Here is a 15842-nt window from a genome sequence, read left to right as displayed (position 1 = left end):
CGCGGGTTGTTAAACGCTGTACAATATCTTTAGATCAAGCCTTGAAATCTAAAGATATCGGACAAGACTGCATGCACCTGGATGTGCGTGGATGCCGTATCCGTAACTGACAATATCTGTGATGATATCGTTCAGTGTGTATGCACGATGATCGTTTGCTTTGACGATGTTGCATCTTATGCGTATCGTCAAGTGTGTACCCAGCCTTAGGGCATACCTCCCTACGGGAGGGAGCAGCCAGCTCGCATAGGAGGGGGGCAGTCCGGGGACTTGGAGGAGGTGGTCCGGGGGCGTGGAGGAGGTGGTCCGGGGGCAAGGAGGAGGTGGTCCGGGGGCAAGAACACGCGATTGTGTCATCATAGCCCCGTCCACCGCTTTACAATGACCACATTGCCAGAACTGTAAAGCAGGGGGCGGGGCTACAATAACACAATTTAACAGGAATCGCGTCATCACTCCTGGGTGAGCGGGTAAAAGGGGGAGTGCGGGCAGTGGGGAGAGGGATGCAGGAGACTTATCCACTTCCACAGGGGGGCCGGGAGTGCCACCCAATTTTCAGGAGCCTCCTGGCCATTCCGGGAGAGTAGAGAAATATGCCTTAGGGTTAGGCTGCAAGTGGGGGTTGGGGGAGGTCAGGGTCTGGGTGTGCAGGGGGTGGGGGAGTAGGGTTACACTATCATTATTTATATTCTGCAATGGGCAAAAATTGGAGTTCTATCAAGTGGGGCTGTTTTTGGAAAGTCCCTTGAAGCCACTATGGGGGTCATTCCGAGTTGATCGTAGCTGTGCTAAATTTAGCACAGCCTACGATCATCTTCCCTGACATGCGGGGGGACGCCCAGCACAGGGCTAGTCCGCCCCGCATGTCAGTGCCGCCCCCCCCCCCCCCCCCCCCCGCACAAGTACAAAAGCATCGCCGCTTTTGTACTTGTGAAGTATCTCCCGGTCAGCGCAGCTTCTGCGGCTGGCCGGGAGTTGATCGTCGCTGCCCCTGGTCGCAACGTCACGCAGCTGCTGCGGCCCGCCCCCCCCCCTGCGTTGGCCAGACTGCGCCCTCATAACGGCGGGCAAACGCCACCGTGCCACCTCCTCCCGCCCAGCGACCGCCTCTGCCTGTCAATCAGGCAGAAGCGATCGCTAGAGAACGACGGCCTGCGGCCATCCAGAATGCACCGGCGCACTGCGGCGCATGCGCAGTTCCGACCCGATCGCTGCGATAAATTCATACAATAACAACAAACATTGCTTATTTATGGCCCCAGGCATGAAACAATGACATATATGTATTGTGCATTCTCTTCTAGCTAAATACCGGAAACATAGAACTGCATAACGGTCTCGTACAAGGTCACGCCTACACCATGACTGAGGGCACGGAGGTAATGCGGAACTTTTCTGTTTTGGGGTATTTTGAGTTCACAGCTTAATTTATGCATTTCTTCAACTGTATTTGGTCCATGTAAAAAGTATGCAAGGTGCCATATATCTGCCAAATCGTGGCTCTCAGTACAAAATACAGAGTGAAATACAGTAAAACAAAACAATATCACTATGGATTATTTTTAATTTGATGAATTATAACGTTTAATTATATACCTAACTTCACACAACATTTCAAAAACAAGTTTGTTGCTGATATTTTTACTTTAACTGACGATAAATTCCAACCTGGCTCCAGAGAAATATATATATATATTCATCTTGTAATGAGACTGTGCTGTCTGCAGATCAGAGCTCACTCATTAAACATTGCTGAACTGGTGTCATTTATATTCCTGCAGGAAACTAAAGACAATTATTTTCCACAACTAGAAAATCACAGAAAATAATGTTTTTTGCCAATGGAAGCAAAGTGTAATATGTGATTCTGGCAATATAAAAATCCCCCTCGCTGCCTATGTACATGTAATTATTATTTTTGTGTTATAGAAGTTTTAGCGCTGTCTGATGTTTTAGCATTAAATAGACAAAACACCCTTTAAATACTATATTCTAACTAGTGAGACCCTGCAGACAGGGAAATGGAATATTGGCCCTCATTCCAAGTTGTTCGCACGCAAGCTGCTTTTAGCAGCTTTGCACACGCTAAGCCGCCGCCTACTGGGAGTGAATCTTAGCTTATCAAAATTGCGAACGAAAGATTAGCAAAATTGCGAATAGACACTTCTTAGCAGTTTCTGAGTAGCTCCAGACTTACTCTTCCAGTGCGATCAGTTCAGTGCTTGTCGTTCCTGGTTTGACGTCATAAACACACCCAGCGTTCGGCCAGACACTCCTCCGTTTCTTCAGCCACTCCTGCGTTTTTCCCAGTAACGGTAGCGTTTTTTCGCACACACCCATAAAACGGCCAGTTTCCGCCCAGAAACACTGAAACACCCACTTCCTGTCAATCACACTACGATCACCAGAACGAAGAAAAAACCTCGTAATGCCGTGAGTAAAATACCTAACTGCATAGCAAATTTACTTGGCGCAGTCGCACTGCGGACATTGCGCATGCGCATTAGCAACTAATCGCTCCGTTGCGAGAAAAAAATACTGAGCGAACAACTCGGAATGACCACCATAATCTCTCCTATATTGGTGAGATATACAGTACTGGACTAGTATGCAACTAAAATAAATAAATATAAACCATATTTTTCATGTTGTATTTTTTGGTGTCATTTTCTTCGTAAAGTGACTGGGAACCCCAATTAGTGCACGGGGTGTCTCGCATGGTGAGCGATAGTCCATGTGGATCGTAAAGTATTAAAAAGTAAAAATAAATAAAAACAAAGTGAAAAACTCATATCGACCTTTTCATGTGTCAACCTTTGCCATGTCGGCCTAATGCTCATGTCGACCTTTTCCTGGTGTTGACCTAAATCATGTCGACAATAGTGGTCGAACTATTGAGTGTCAACCTAAGTGAGGTCGAACTAAGGACTGTATCCCTATCTATCTATCTATCTATCTATCTATCTATCTATCTATCTATCTATCTATCTATCTATCTATCTATCTATCTATCCCTATTATATCTATGTATCCCTACTATATCTATCTATCTATCTATCTATCTGTGTAGTAGTCTCATTTGGGACCCTTTAGGCGCAGAATGATCCCGCTCTCCTGAAAGGGGGCGGAGCTTTTGGAAAGGAGCTGAGCATCATCAATAGGGGCGGAGCCTTGTGGGATCCCCCTGATCACATCATTGTGTGCGCATGTGCACGGCATCTATTCTCCTCTTCTTATGCGATGTGTGCACTTCCCACAACCCCCCCCCCCCGCTGCGGTACACTTCCGGCCACCGGTGAGACAGTGATACGGTCTCAGGAAAACAGGAGGGAGGTATTTATCTAGCTATGTTACATTTATCTATTGGTTATACAGCACTGTGGTTTTAGGATTGATTCCCACTAAGGCCTTATCTGTGTAGAGTTTGTATGTTCTTGTGTACATGTACTAGGGAATATAGATTGTAAGCTCCACTGAATCAGGGACTGAGGGGGTCATTCAGATGCGGTTAGAGGTGACCTATGACACAGCATCTGATCACAGCACCCACCATCGGGGTGGCTTACAGCACCCATGGTGTGATTCCTGGCCTCTTTCTACCCCCTAAAGAGCTGCGACACGCCTCGTTTTTCTAAATGGAGCCCGTTGCCAATATCTCCCTGCCCCCGAAACAGCATCAGACTGTCAATCAATGACAGTCAGATGCCAGCCTGCGTCCTATGCCACAGGAGGGTTCGAACTAGCAGTCCCTGCCTCCTGCATCACTGTCAGGATTCAAAGCAGTCGGCATGCCGGCATCAGTATTCTGACTGGCGACATCCTGACTGCCATTATCCAATACCCCATCTGACTCGGTTATCCTAGGGCCGTCCTGCATTTTTTCCCTGGCTATTGGTGACCTAAAATATTTTTCTGTTGAAAATCAGCCATTGGGGGTCATTCCGAGTTGTTCTCTAGCTGTTTTCAGTTGCTGCGCAGCGATCAGGCAAAAAAAAGGCACTTCTGTGCATGCGTATGCGGCGCAATGCGCACGCGCGACATACTTTCACAACAGCCGATGCAGTTTCACACAAGATCTAGTGACGCTTTTCAATTGCACTGCTGGCCGCAGAGTGATTGACAGGAGGTGGGTGTTTCTGGGAGGTAACTGACCGTCTTCGGGGAGTGTGTGTAAAAACGCAGGCGTGTCAGATCCAAACGCAGGCATGCCTGGGGAAACGCAGGCGTGGCTGGCCGAACGCAGGGGGTGTTCGTGACGTCAAAACAGGAACTAAACAGTCAGAAGTGATCGCAAGCTAGGAGTAAGTCTCCAGCTGATCAGAAACTGCACACATTTTTTTTTGTAGCAGCGCTGCGATCCTTTTGTTCGCACTTCTGCTAAGCTAAGATACATTCCCAGAGGGCGGCGGCTTAGCGTTTGCACTGCAGCTAAAAGCAGCTAGCGAGCGATCAACTCAGAATGAGGGCCATTATTCCATGTCCCCTCCTACGGTGCTTTATACTGTTATACTTTATGGTGTTAGCTAGAAAGTTACTACAACTTTCTCTACTCGCTGCTACTTTCACCCGCGTAAGTTTCTCACAATGTCGCTGTGGATTTAACTATCAGTGTTTCCATTAGGAAAACAAACAATCTCCATTTGCTGCCTGTGCGCGCTGCTAATTACCCAGCCTTTGAGCGATCGGATTGTCTCCGCAAAGACGAAACAAACAAAGACTCAGTTCAATAGGTTACAAAGGTTCTCAAATATAATTAACCGGGGACGGCAAAGCCTTATCTGCCTTTTTACTTTAATTATTTCACTAGAAAGGCTTTTTAGATTATTTTTTTGGGGGAACAAGTTCAAAATCGCTCGCCAGTTTCTGTGGTTGAGCCTCTGTGCCGGAGGGCGGTGTCAGATAACAAAGTGATTGTGCCAACAACCTGTTTGTAGAAACTCTTTCAGTGCAAATATTGTTCCAGGGTGTTAATTGTTTTGTAAAGAACTCACAGAGTGGAAAGGTAACTCCAGGTGTGAATTGCGCTGGCCTGTAAATGTGTTTAACACTGGCAACCCAAGATCTAGAGGTCTTCCAAGGAGACGCAGAGCTACGAGCTGTCGTGTAGAATGATGCAGAGTTTCACCCCAAGGATCTTTGGTACAGAGTATTTATTTCTTACCAGTTATTTATATAGCGCACACATATTCCGCAGCGCTTTCCAGAGAGTATTTGGCCATTCACATCAGTCTCTGCACCAGCGGAGCTTACAATCTATATCCCCTGTACACGCACACACATTCACACTAGGGTTAATATTGTCGGGAGCCAATTAACCTACCAGTATATTTTTGGATTCTGGGAGGAAACCGGAGTACCTGGAGGAAACCCACGCAAGTACGGGGAGAATATACAAACTCCACACGGTTTGGGCCATGGCGGGAATCGAAGCCATAACCTCAGGGTTAGGTTTAAAACCAAGTTGGAGAAGGGACTTCTGATGTCACCAGGAGGATGAGCCACGTCACTATGGGGACGAGCCATTCCTGAACAGGGTATCTGAAATGTACCCTCACGGTCTCCCTTCGCTTGCCACCGTGCTACTAAAGGGAGTAGTTGGTGGCGTGGAAAGTAGAAGAACTATACCGCTGGCCTAGCTCCTCCCCCTGGTGTCATGGCTCCTCCCCCTGGTGTCAGCGGTCCTTTACCAAACTTGATTCTAGCATCTACCATGACCTCAGTGCTCAGTGTATTTGCTCATTTACAGCATTGCAGGCCTGTGCACTGCAATGCACTTGGGGTCACTTGGGGTCACTACACACCCATTCACGGGAACCAATTAAAAAAAATCATAACTTTCCCCTCATGCAATCCTGTACCGTCTCTCCACATGCTTCCTTACAGTGAATGGCAGTCACCACTCTGATTGGTGGATAGCCCCAGCCATCCACCAATCGGCATGATTGCTGACAGCCTTTCACTGTCTTACTGCAGGCTGGGAGCCAGGTAGAGAATGCTTCCTGGCTGATCTGATTGTGTGGCCACCACTCGCCTCTGCTCGGAGGCCCCTAGAAATGTGGGGCCCGGGGCAGCTGCCCAGTGTGCCTATACGGTAATATGGACGCGAGGTCCTCTCTCTCTCTCTCGCTGCTCTGCACATGCACACGTCATCTATTCACAGGAGAGAGGGACTGATGGCATGTCCAGCGGTGGAGGCAGGATCCAGGAGACTTGCCCACTTTACCGGGTGGCCAGGAGAATAGGCAGATGCTTTATATGAAGGGAGGAAATGTTACCTGTGTAGTATTAACAGTTGTTTCAATGAATTACATTGGATTACTGCAGGCTGCGAGTGTTCCGATCTGAGTCTAGGTTACTAATCCGTGAATGATGAACAGTCAGTTATGTTATATATAATGAGCCCCTATTTACCATCCCATTGTATCACTATACAGCTGAAAGACAAAGTGCCCCTGGGTTACGCCATGTGCTTATAATCACTGACGTATATTATTTAGAGTTGGTGATTTGCTAATGACAAAGTTGGAACATGGACAGTGCTTCAGGCTTCTCCGGTACTGGGGATGGATAAGGCGTATATGGGCAGGATATAGATCCATAGTCTATTTTGTACAAATGACACTTAATAGAATATTTTAAGAAAAAAGAAAATGAAAGAGCTGATACGATTTGATTCTTGATTTCTGTGCCGTGATTCCTACACAATAATCCCTCTGTGCTCTGGGAGCTTATTGTGTATAGAAAGTAACATTCCCAGCAAATCCTGGACTGATGCTGCCCTCTACCTGCAATTGTGGAGAATGTTTTCCCAAACACAGAGCCTGAGTCAGAGGGGCAACTTGTCACAGCTGCGATCCCGTATGACGGGGCCGTCTATTTGTATGGGCTCAGTGGGCAGTTGGCCAAGGGCTCCAGGAGTATAAGGGCCCTAGGCTGATAGCTGAGGATCCCCTTTTCCCAGGGGTACCAGATTTTTGAAAATCAGATCTGGGGAACCAGATATATCCGACTTCAAAGCAGTGGTCCCCATCCAAGCCTTTTAATTGCTCTTCCTAGCCAGATATCTCAGGTTCTGTCTGACTTAACGTTTTTCTGAGGGTATAATCCAAAAGCTGGGACTCTCCCCTTCCCATGGACACTGGCAGCTTGTCTCTACTATGTCCAGAACCAGAGATATCAGCCTTCCAGCAGCTGGTCCCTGCTCCAGCTCCAGCTCCACACACCTAGGCCCTCATTCCGAGTCGTTCGCTCGGTATTTTTCATCGCATCGCAATGCAAATCCGCTTAGTACGCATGCGCAATATTCGCACTGCGACTGCGCCAAGTAATTTAACAATGAAGATAGTATTTTTACTCACGGCTTTTTCATCGCTCCGGCGGTCGTAATGTGATTGACAGGAAATGGGTGTTACTGGGCGGAAACACGGCGTTTTATGGGCGTGTGGATGAAAACGCTACCGTTTCCGGAAAAAACGCAGGAGTGGCTGGAGAAACGGGGGAGTGTCTGAGCGAACGCTGGGTGTGTTTGTGACGTCAAACCAGGAACGACAAGCACTGAACTGATCGCACAGGCAGAGTAAGGTTGAAGTTACTCAGAAACTGCTAAGTAGTTTGTAATCGCAATATTGCGATTACATCGGTCGCAATTTTAAGAAGCTAAGATACACTCCCAGTAGGCGTAGGCTTAGCGTGTGTAACTCTGCTAAATTCGCCTTGCGACCGATCAACTCGGAATGAGGGCCCTAATACGCAGTTTTATATATTCATCTGTGAATTGCTCTGGTTCCTGATCTCTGATCCCGAAGTCCCCAGTATCTCCTGAAAGCTGGGACTCTCTAGTATTTTATCCCATTGAAAGCTAAGAAATCTTTTTCCAGGAACTGGAGATACTGCAGTCAAGCAAGCTGTCCTCCCACTGGAAAATGCTGAATACTAAACCCACTCCACTATCCACCCCTCCCCTGCATATTAAACACCCCCTACCACCCTGGAAGTCATGTACTAGGGCCCCTTCATTCAGGGCCGGATCTAGGGGGGGGGGGGGCGAAGGGGGCGACCGCCCCCCCTAACACAGTCATAGCCATGCCCACTTTTGAGCAGAAGAGAGCTCTCCGGGGAGAGCATGAGGCAGAACGATGTGCTGCAGCTTATACCACAGCAACACAGAGGAGCCAGGAGAGCAAGGGTTACAGAGCATTTGCCCCTCACTTGCTGGTGTGTGGGTACTAGGGCTAATAAATACAATTACACCATAGCACAGTCACATGTACATAGAACAATCACAAAGCTCTATCTCAGTCGCACTCAAAAAGTTCAGTCAGAATTGAGAGGAGGAGTTAGGATTGCAGATGGGAGGAGTTGGGCCTGTAGAGGGAGGAGTCAAGATTAAACAGTAAACCGCCCCCCCCTAAAGAAAAGTCTAGATCCATCCCTGCCTTCATTCAGCCCAATGCCCCCTTCTACAGTCTAGTGTTCTCCCTCCCGCCCCATCTCCCACCATCTGTGCAGTAAAGGAGTAATTAGCAGAAATTACTGCTCCAGGTCCTACATGCTGAGCGGAAGATAGAACACCCCCTACCGCCCGTGGGACATCAAAGCTGCCGCTGGTAGCACCCCCACCCCTACTGCTGGAGGGTGAGTAGGGGCCCCAGTGTATTGCTCTGCCCAGGGGCTTACACTGCTGTTAAGACTGGCCTGCCGTATGCAGTGCTTCTGCGAAACATGCTATGTCACAGCTGCGGTGAGAGACCCCACTGGCTGCGGGGAGAGAACCCCACTTTTTTGCGGGGAGAGACCCCACAGGCTGCTGGGAGAGACCCCCACAGGCTGCCAGGATAGACTCCCACTGGCTGTGGGGAGAGACCCTCACTGGCTGTGGGGAGAGACATCCACTGGCTGTGTCCTAATCCACCACTTGCGGCATACAAAAGATGCACCATCGGTCACATATCGTTTGCAGCATCAATAAACCCTATGGATGCTCAGAATGTCAGTTGGAACTCGGACGCAGGAGCCTTTGCAACTGAACATGAAGATGCAGAATCAAGCTTATATACATGACACGCCCTCATTATTTGCATCCACCCCCGGTTATCTCCCACAGACACTCATTACCTGTCACTCACTTTGCAATTAAATCCTCACTGCATCCGATGTTGGTAATCACAATTGGCACGTACACAGTGCGTGTTTCTACACAGGTGTAAGGGCTCCAGTGACGTACTTGCTATGGACATAGGTTTGATCAGAGGCCGCATGGTGTGTCTTTGTGCGCAAGCGGCAGATCAGAGACACCGTCAATGGGGTATATGCAATTGCGGTCGAATTCTGGCTGGAATTCGACCGTTTTTAAATTCGACACAATTCGAGAGTCGAATCCCGGCCGGGTGTCGAAAAGCCGCATTTTTACCACTGCAGACATGTTGAATTTTTAAAATGTCGAATTGCAAAAAGTCGAATCTGAAACATCCGTTTTTTTGTCGAAAAGTACTGTATTGCATTGTTGAATCCAATTCGACATGTTTTTTTTGTCGAAAATGCCCCGTTTTTCAACTTTTGCGGCAATTCGACCGCAATTGCATATACCCCAGTGTCTAAGCGCCTTTATGGCATAAAAAACCTGACTGCTTTTAGTTATTTATCATCATATTTAGATGATTGCTGCCAAGAGCATAAGATAAACACTTTACATTGCGTCCCGCAGATCGCCTACGGCAACAGATCTGAAGATATTGTTCGGGTTTGGAATCCTTGGGGTCAAGGCGAATGGAATGGACGCTGGAGCGATGAGTAAGAATCACTTTATTCAATTCACAATGAAAACACCTATAGTTTCTATATAAAATGAGTTTATTTAAATTTTCATATCACATATTATGGGCATATACAGTACTGTGCAAAAGTTTTAGGCAGGTGTGGAAAAAATGCTGCAAAATCAGAATGCTTTAAAAAATAGCAGCGTTAATAGTTTATTTTTACTGATTAAAATGCAAAGTGAATGAACAGAAGATAAATCTAAATCAAATCAATATTTTGCTGTGACCAACCTTTGCTTTCGGAACAGCTTCAATTCTTGTAGGTACACTTGCACACAGTTTTTGAGAACTTGGAAAACTAACCACAGATTTCTCTGTATTTCTCAACATTAAGAACACCATTAATCCTGACCAAGGGGGTCATTCCGAGTTGATCACTAGCTGCATTCGTTCGCTGTGCAGCGATGAGGCAAAAAAACGGCACTTCTGCGCATGCGTATGCGGCGCACTGCGCACGCGCGAAGTAGTATTACAACGAACGATGTCGTTTCACACAGGGTCTAGGGAAACATTTCAGTCGCACTGCTGGCTGAAGAGTGATTGACAGGAAGTGGGCGTTTCTGGGTGTTAACTGACTGTTTTCAGGGAGTGTTCGAAAAAACGCAGGCGTGCCAGGAAAAACGCCGGCGTGGCTGGGCGAACGCAGGGCGTATTTGTGATGTCAAAACAGGAACTGAATAGTCTGAAGTGATCGCAAGCGCTGAGTAGGTTTTGAGCTACTCTGAAACTGCACTAAAAAACTTTGCCGCTGCTCTGCGATCCTTTCGTTTGCACTTCTGCTAAGCTAAAATACACTCCCAGTAGGCAGGGCCGTCTTAACAGCAGTGTAGGCCCCTGGGCACAGCAATGCACTGGGCCCCCTACCCATTCTCCAGCGGTAGGGGTGGGGGTGCTATCAGTGGCTGCTTTGATGTCCTGTGGGTGGTAGAGGGTGTTCTATCTTCCGCTCAGCATGTAGGACCTGGAGCAGTAATTTCTGCTAATTACGCCTTTACTGCACAGATGGGGCTAAACTGTAGGAGGGGCATTGGGCTGAATGAAGGGGCCCTGGTACATGACTCCCAGGGTGGTAGGTGGTGTTTAATATGTAGGGGAGGGGTGGATAGTGGAGTGGGCTTAATATTCATAATTTTCCGGTGGGAGGGCAGCTTGCTTGACTGTCGATATCTCAAGTTTCTGAAAATATATTTCTTAGCTTTGAATGGGATAAAAACCTAGAGAGTCCCACCTTTCAGAAGGTTCTGGGGACTTGGGGATCAGAGTTCAGGAGCTAGAGCAATTCACCAACGAAAATCTAAAACTGCATATTAGGCGTGTGTAGCTGGAGCAGGGACCGGCTGCTGGAAGGCTGATATCTCTGGTTCTGGGCACAGTAGAGACAAGTTGCCAATGTCCACCAAAAGGAGAGAGTCACAGCTTTTGGATTATAGCCTCAGAAAAACTCTAAGTCAGACAGAACCCCAGATATCTGGCTGGGACGAGCAATTAACAGGTTTGGATGGGGACCACTGCTTTCAAGTCAGATATCTCTGGTTCCCCAGGGCCGATTTTCAAAAATCTGGTACCCCTAGAAAGAGGAGTCTCTCAGCTATCAGCCTAGGGCCCTTATACTCCTGGGGCCCTTGGGCAAGAGCCCATTGAGCCCATACGAAAAGACGGCCCTGCCAGTAGGCGGCATAGCGTTTGCACGGCTGCTAAAAACAGCTAGCGAGCGAACAACTCCGAATGACCCCCCCAAATCCCCAAATCCATTTACTGAAATGCAGCCCCAAACTTGCAAGGATCCTCCACCATGCGTCACTGTTGCCTGTAGACACTCATTATTGTACCGCTCTCCAGCCCTTTAGTGAACAAACCGCCTTCAGTTACAGCAAATATGTAAAATTTTGACTCATCAGTCCAGAGCACCTGCTGCCATTTTTCTACACCCCAGTTCTTAAGTTTTCGTGCATTGGGGGTCATTCCGAGTTGATCACTCGTTGCTGATTTTCGCAACGGAGCGATTAATGCAAAAATGCGCATGCGCATGGTACGCAGTGTGCATGCGCTAAGTATTTTAGCTCAAAACTTAGTAGATTTACTCCGGCAGAACGAAGAATTTTCCTCATTGAAGTGATCGGAGTGTGATTGACAGGAAGTGGGTGTTTCTGGGCGGAAACTGACGCAGGCGTGCCAGGATAAAATGCGGGAGTGTCTGGAGAAACGGGGGAGTGGCTGGGCGAACGCAGGGTGTGTTTGTGATGTCAAACCAGGAACAAAACGGGCTGAGCTGATCGCAGTGTAGGAGTAAGTCTCGAGCTACTCAGAAACTGCTAAGAAATTTCTATTGGCAATTCTGCTAAGCGAAGATACACTCCCAGAGGGCGGCGGCCTAGCGTGTGCGGATCTGGGACTCCAGGTCGACAACAAAAAGGTCGACACACCTTAGGTCGACGCCAGTTGGTCGACACACCTTAGGTTGACATGGACAAACGGTCGACAGGAACAAGGTCGACATGGAAAAAGGTCGACATGAGTTTTTATGTTTTTTGGGTGTCGTTTTCTTCGTAGAGTGACCGGGATCCCCAATTAGTGCACCGCGTTCGCTCGCCATGCTTCGGGCATGGTGCCTTCGCTCCGCTACCGCTTCGCTCGGCACAGATTACCATTCCAATCGTAGTCCACGTGGATCATTAAGTATGAAAAGGTTCCAAAAAAGAAAAAAAATTGCTGAAACCTCATGTCGACCTTGTTCCGGTCGACCTTTTGTCCACGTCGACCTAAGGTGTGTCGATCAATTGGCGTCAACCTAAGGTGTGTCGACCTTTTTGTTGTCGACCTGGAGTCCGGATACCACGTGTGCAATGCTAGCGAGCGAACAACTCGGAATCACCCTCATAGTTGAGTCCCTTGGCCTTGTTTCCACTCAAAGGTAATCAAAGGTAAACTTTTTTGACAGGGGGAGCAAAAATGTATAGTTGGTCGTCATGGAAATGGTCGACACATGAAAAGGTCGACACACGGTTTTTTTTATGTCAGTTTGTAGATTTCAGCACGATACCCCATTTAGGTGGTCATTCCGAGTTGTTCGCTCGTTGCCGTTTTTCGCAACGCAGCGATTAGGTGGAAAATGCGCAAGTAATTTAACACAAAACTTAGTAGTTTTACTGAAGGTCGAACGTCGTTTTTCTGTCGCTCGAGTGTTCGTTGTTTGATTGACAGGAAGTGTGTGTTTCTGGGCAGCAACTCAGCGTTTTCCGGGAGTGTGCTAAAAAACGCAGGCGTTCCAGGGAAAAACACAGGAGTGGCTGGAGAAACGGGGGAGTGGCTGGCCGAATGCAGGGCGTGTTTGTGACGTCAAACCAGGAACTAAACGGACCGAGGTGATCGCAATCTAGGAGTAGGTCTGGAGCTACTCAGAAACTGCTAAGAATTATTTAGTAGCAATTCTGCTAATCTTTTGTTCGCACTTCTGCTAAGCTAAGATACACTCCAAGAGGGCGGCGGCCTAGCGTGTGCAATGCTGCTAAAAGCAGCTAGCGAGCGATCAACTCGGAATGAGGGCCTATGTGTACTGCGTCCCCTCGCATGGTGAGTGACAACTGCACTCGGCACAGGTTACCATTCCCAATCAAAGTCCACGTAGATGGTAAAGTATGAATAAAAATGCAAAAAATTCCAAAAAGCTCACATCAAACACATGTTGTGTCGACCATCGTTATGTCACCAATTTGAACCTGTCGACCATATGGTGTTGACCTACTAACGGTCGACCTATCAACCGGAACTGAGAGCACATACAGTATACCCATTAAAATATTTTAATTCACTTTAGTTTTTTTGGTCAGCAGCAGAGAATCCAGAATAGTGTTTTATTTTTTTGAGCTGCTTCGTACTCATCAGTCGGTAGATGCTAGATTCAAGTGGCCTAAGGGACCTTTTACGTCAGGGGGAGGAGCCATGACACAAGGGGGAGGAGCTAGGCCAGCGGGATAGTTCCTCTACTATCCACGCCACCAACTATTACCTATAGTAACCCAGTGGCGAGCGGAGCGGAGCGAGCCACCGAGCTCAAAGCATGGCGAGCGAAGCAAGCCTGCGAGGGTACTTTTCGGGTACCCTGTTCGGCCGTAGCTCCTCCCCCTTGTGACGTGTCTCCTCCCCTAGTGACGTCAGAAGATCCCTTCTCCCACTAGATTTAGAACCAACCCTCATCAGTCCTGTGCATTTCATCAGCTGTCATTGTCCAGCTTCCTGTCTTCTATCTTTTTCTTTTTTTAAACTTTATTAACAACCTAACAAAAACACGAACAGTACAGTAGTTGTCATAGTAAGCCTATAAACAAGCGTTATTAAAAAAAATGTGTATATTGTATAACTGACGCATCAAACTGCTTAAAACGCAATCTGCATTCTGAATATACATCTTAATTTAATCTTTTACAGGTCGCCACAGTGGGACAGAGTCAGTCCCGAGTTACGGAGAAAGCTGAACATTGAAAGAAATGATGGAGAATTTTGGTACTTCTCTAAATGTTATTATTGGAATGGACGATAAAGTTAATGTCCCTAGGTTGCCTGCGAGGAAATAGAGACACATATTCGCCCGCCTCTACCTGTACGCCTTGTGTGATACTAGTCACCACCCGATGGTTGGCGTACAAATATGATGTTTGGGGGTCTGTATATGTGCAGAACAGGTCTTGCAATGTCTCTCACAGCCTTGTCAGCCGCAGCTCTTCTCCTCAGCCCAGCACACGCTGTTGTGTACTGGGCTGCAGTGTGGCCATGGAGGTGCTTAAAATACAATTTTTTTGTTATGCACACCAGTGCCTGCAGGAATGTACTGGTGTTAGAACAGAGAGGGATGCAAAACAAATGAACTCACAGACAGACTGGGAAATATGACATAACGTACACAGAAGGTGATAGGGTAACAAAACCAACACAGAGTGAACAGAGAAGCCCAGAGGCTAAGAAACTGGGTGTCTCCCTAGTATTAGAAATGCTCAGATGGAAAAAGCAAGATGTTGTGTTTTAATACGTAGAGAACCCGAAATGCTGTTGCTAAGGGCAACAGCAAAACCCTAAAGGGTTACCAACGGGTGTGGCAGTAAACTCCTTGGTCAGAGATGGAATAATAGACACAAGGAGAGTCTCCACAATCCTAATTCTCACTTGCAGGGCCCAGGTACAGCTTACTGCCACTAAACTGACACATGGACACCCTGCACAGTGAGAGAGGATTAAGCAGGCAGGTCTGAAAGTACAGCCACAAACCTGCTGGGTTCACAGAATATCAAAAGAACCTCAGCAGGCTAAACGACTGACTCCAGTCTTACTGCTAGGTCTGGATTGGCAGAGTGTAGTACCAAATCCCCAGGCCTATTTGCAGTAAGCAACAACAAATACAAAGCTACACAGTACTGGCTAACTTTCAGGAACTGACTAATCAACAAAGATTCAGCAGCATCTGCTTAACCTGAGAAGAGGCCTTATAAAGCAGGTGCTGTCCACGCCCCCCTCAGACCTCACAGACTGTGAGCACAAAAACCAGCACCGGATCCCCTGCCTGTAACCACTGCACAGCAAAAGACCCGAACCGGAGTATCAGCTGCGCTCAGGTTACTCCGCTAGCACTTGTCTCCCGGTTGCCATGACGACGTGGCAGCACAGGGCAGGAGACCCTAACAGTACCCCCCCTCTGACGAGGGGTCAAAGAACCCCTACCACCGGGTTTATCGGGGAACTGCGAGAAGAAAGAGCGTATCAGTCTGGGGGCATGAAGATCACAACTGCGCACCCACGACCGCTCCTCCGGGCCATACCCCTTCCAGTGCACCAAAAATGACAGCCGACCCCGAACCATCTTGGAGTCAAGAATCCTTTCAACAACAAACTCCCTCTGGCCACGTATCAGAAGAGGGGAAGGTCTTCCTCTGGAAGAAGGATTACTAATCGCCCGTTTTAAAAGGGAACAATGAAATGTTTTATTGATACCCAAAGAACGGGGCAGATCTAACTGAAATGCCACCGGATTGATAACCC

At 47.7% G+C, this 15842-nt stretch overlaps 1 protein-coding gene across 1 annotated transcript in view; it reads left to right on the top strand.

Moving 5' to 3' along the window:
- LOC134910651 (calpain-13-like) overlaps positions 1-15842 on the top strand; it is a 162646-nt gene that overhangs the window by 64864 nt on the left and 81940 nt on the right. The window contains exons 6-8 of the mRNA XM_063918938.1: positions 1305-1379; positions 9704-9789; positions 14241-14315. Of these exons, the coding sequence (XP_063775008.1) occupies positions 1305-1379; positions 9704-9789; positions 14241-14315 (236 nt within the window). The remainder of the gene's footprint in view (positions 1-1304; positions 1380-9703; positions 9790-14240; positions 14316-15842) is intronic.

The sequence above is a fragment of the Pseudophryne corroboree genome, chromosome 4 (assembly GCF_028390025.1).
Source record: "Pseudophryne corroboree isolate aPseCor3 chromosome 4, aPseCor3.hap2, whole genome shotgun sequence".
NCBI classification, from domain to species: domain Eukaryota; kingdom Metazoa; phylum Chordata; class Amphibia; order Anura; family Myobatrachidae; genus Pseudophryne; species Pseudophryne corroboree.
The sequence above is the reverse complement of the archived record's forward strand: the minus strand, read 5'-3'. Positions and strand labels throughout refer to the sequence as shown.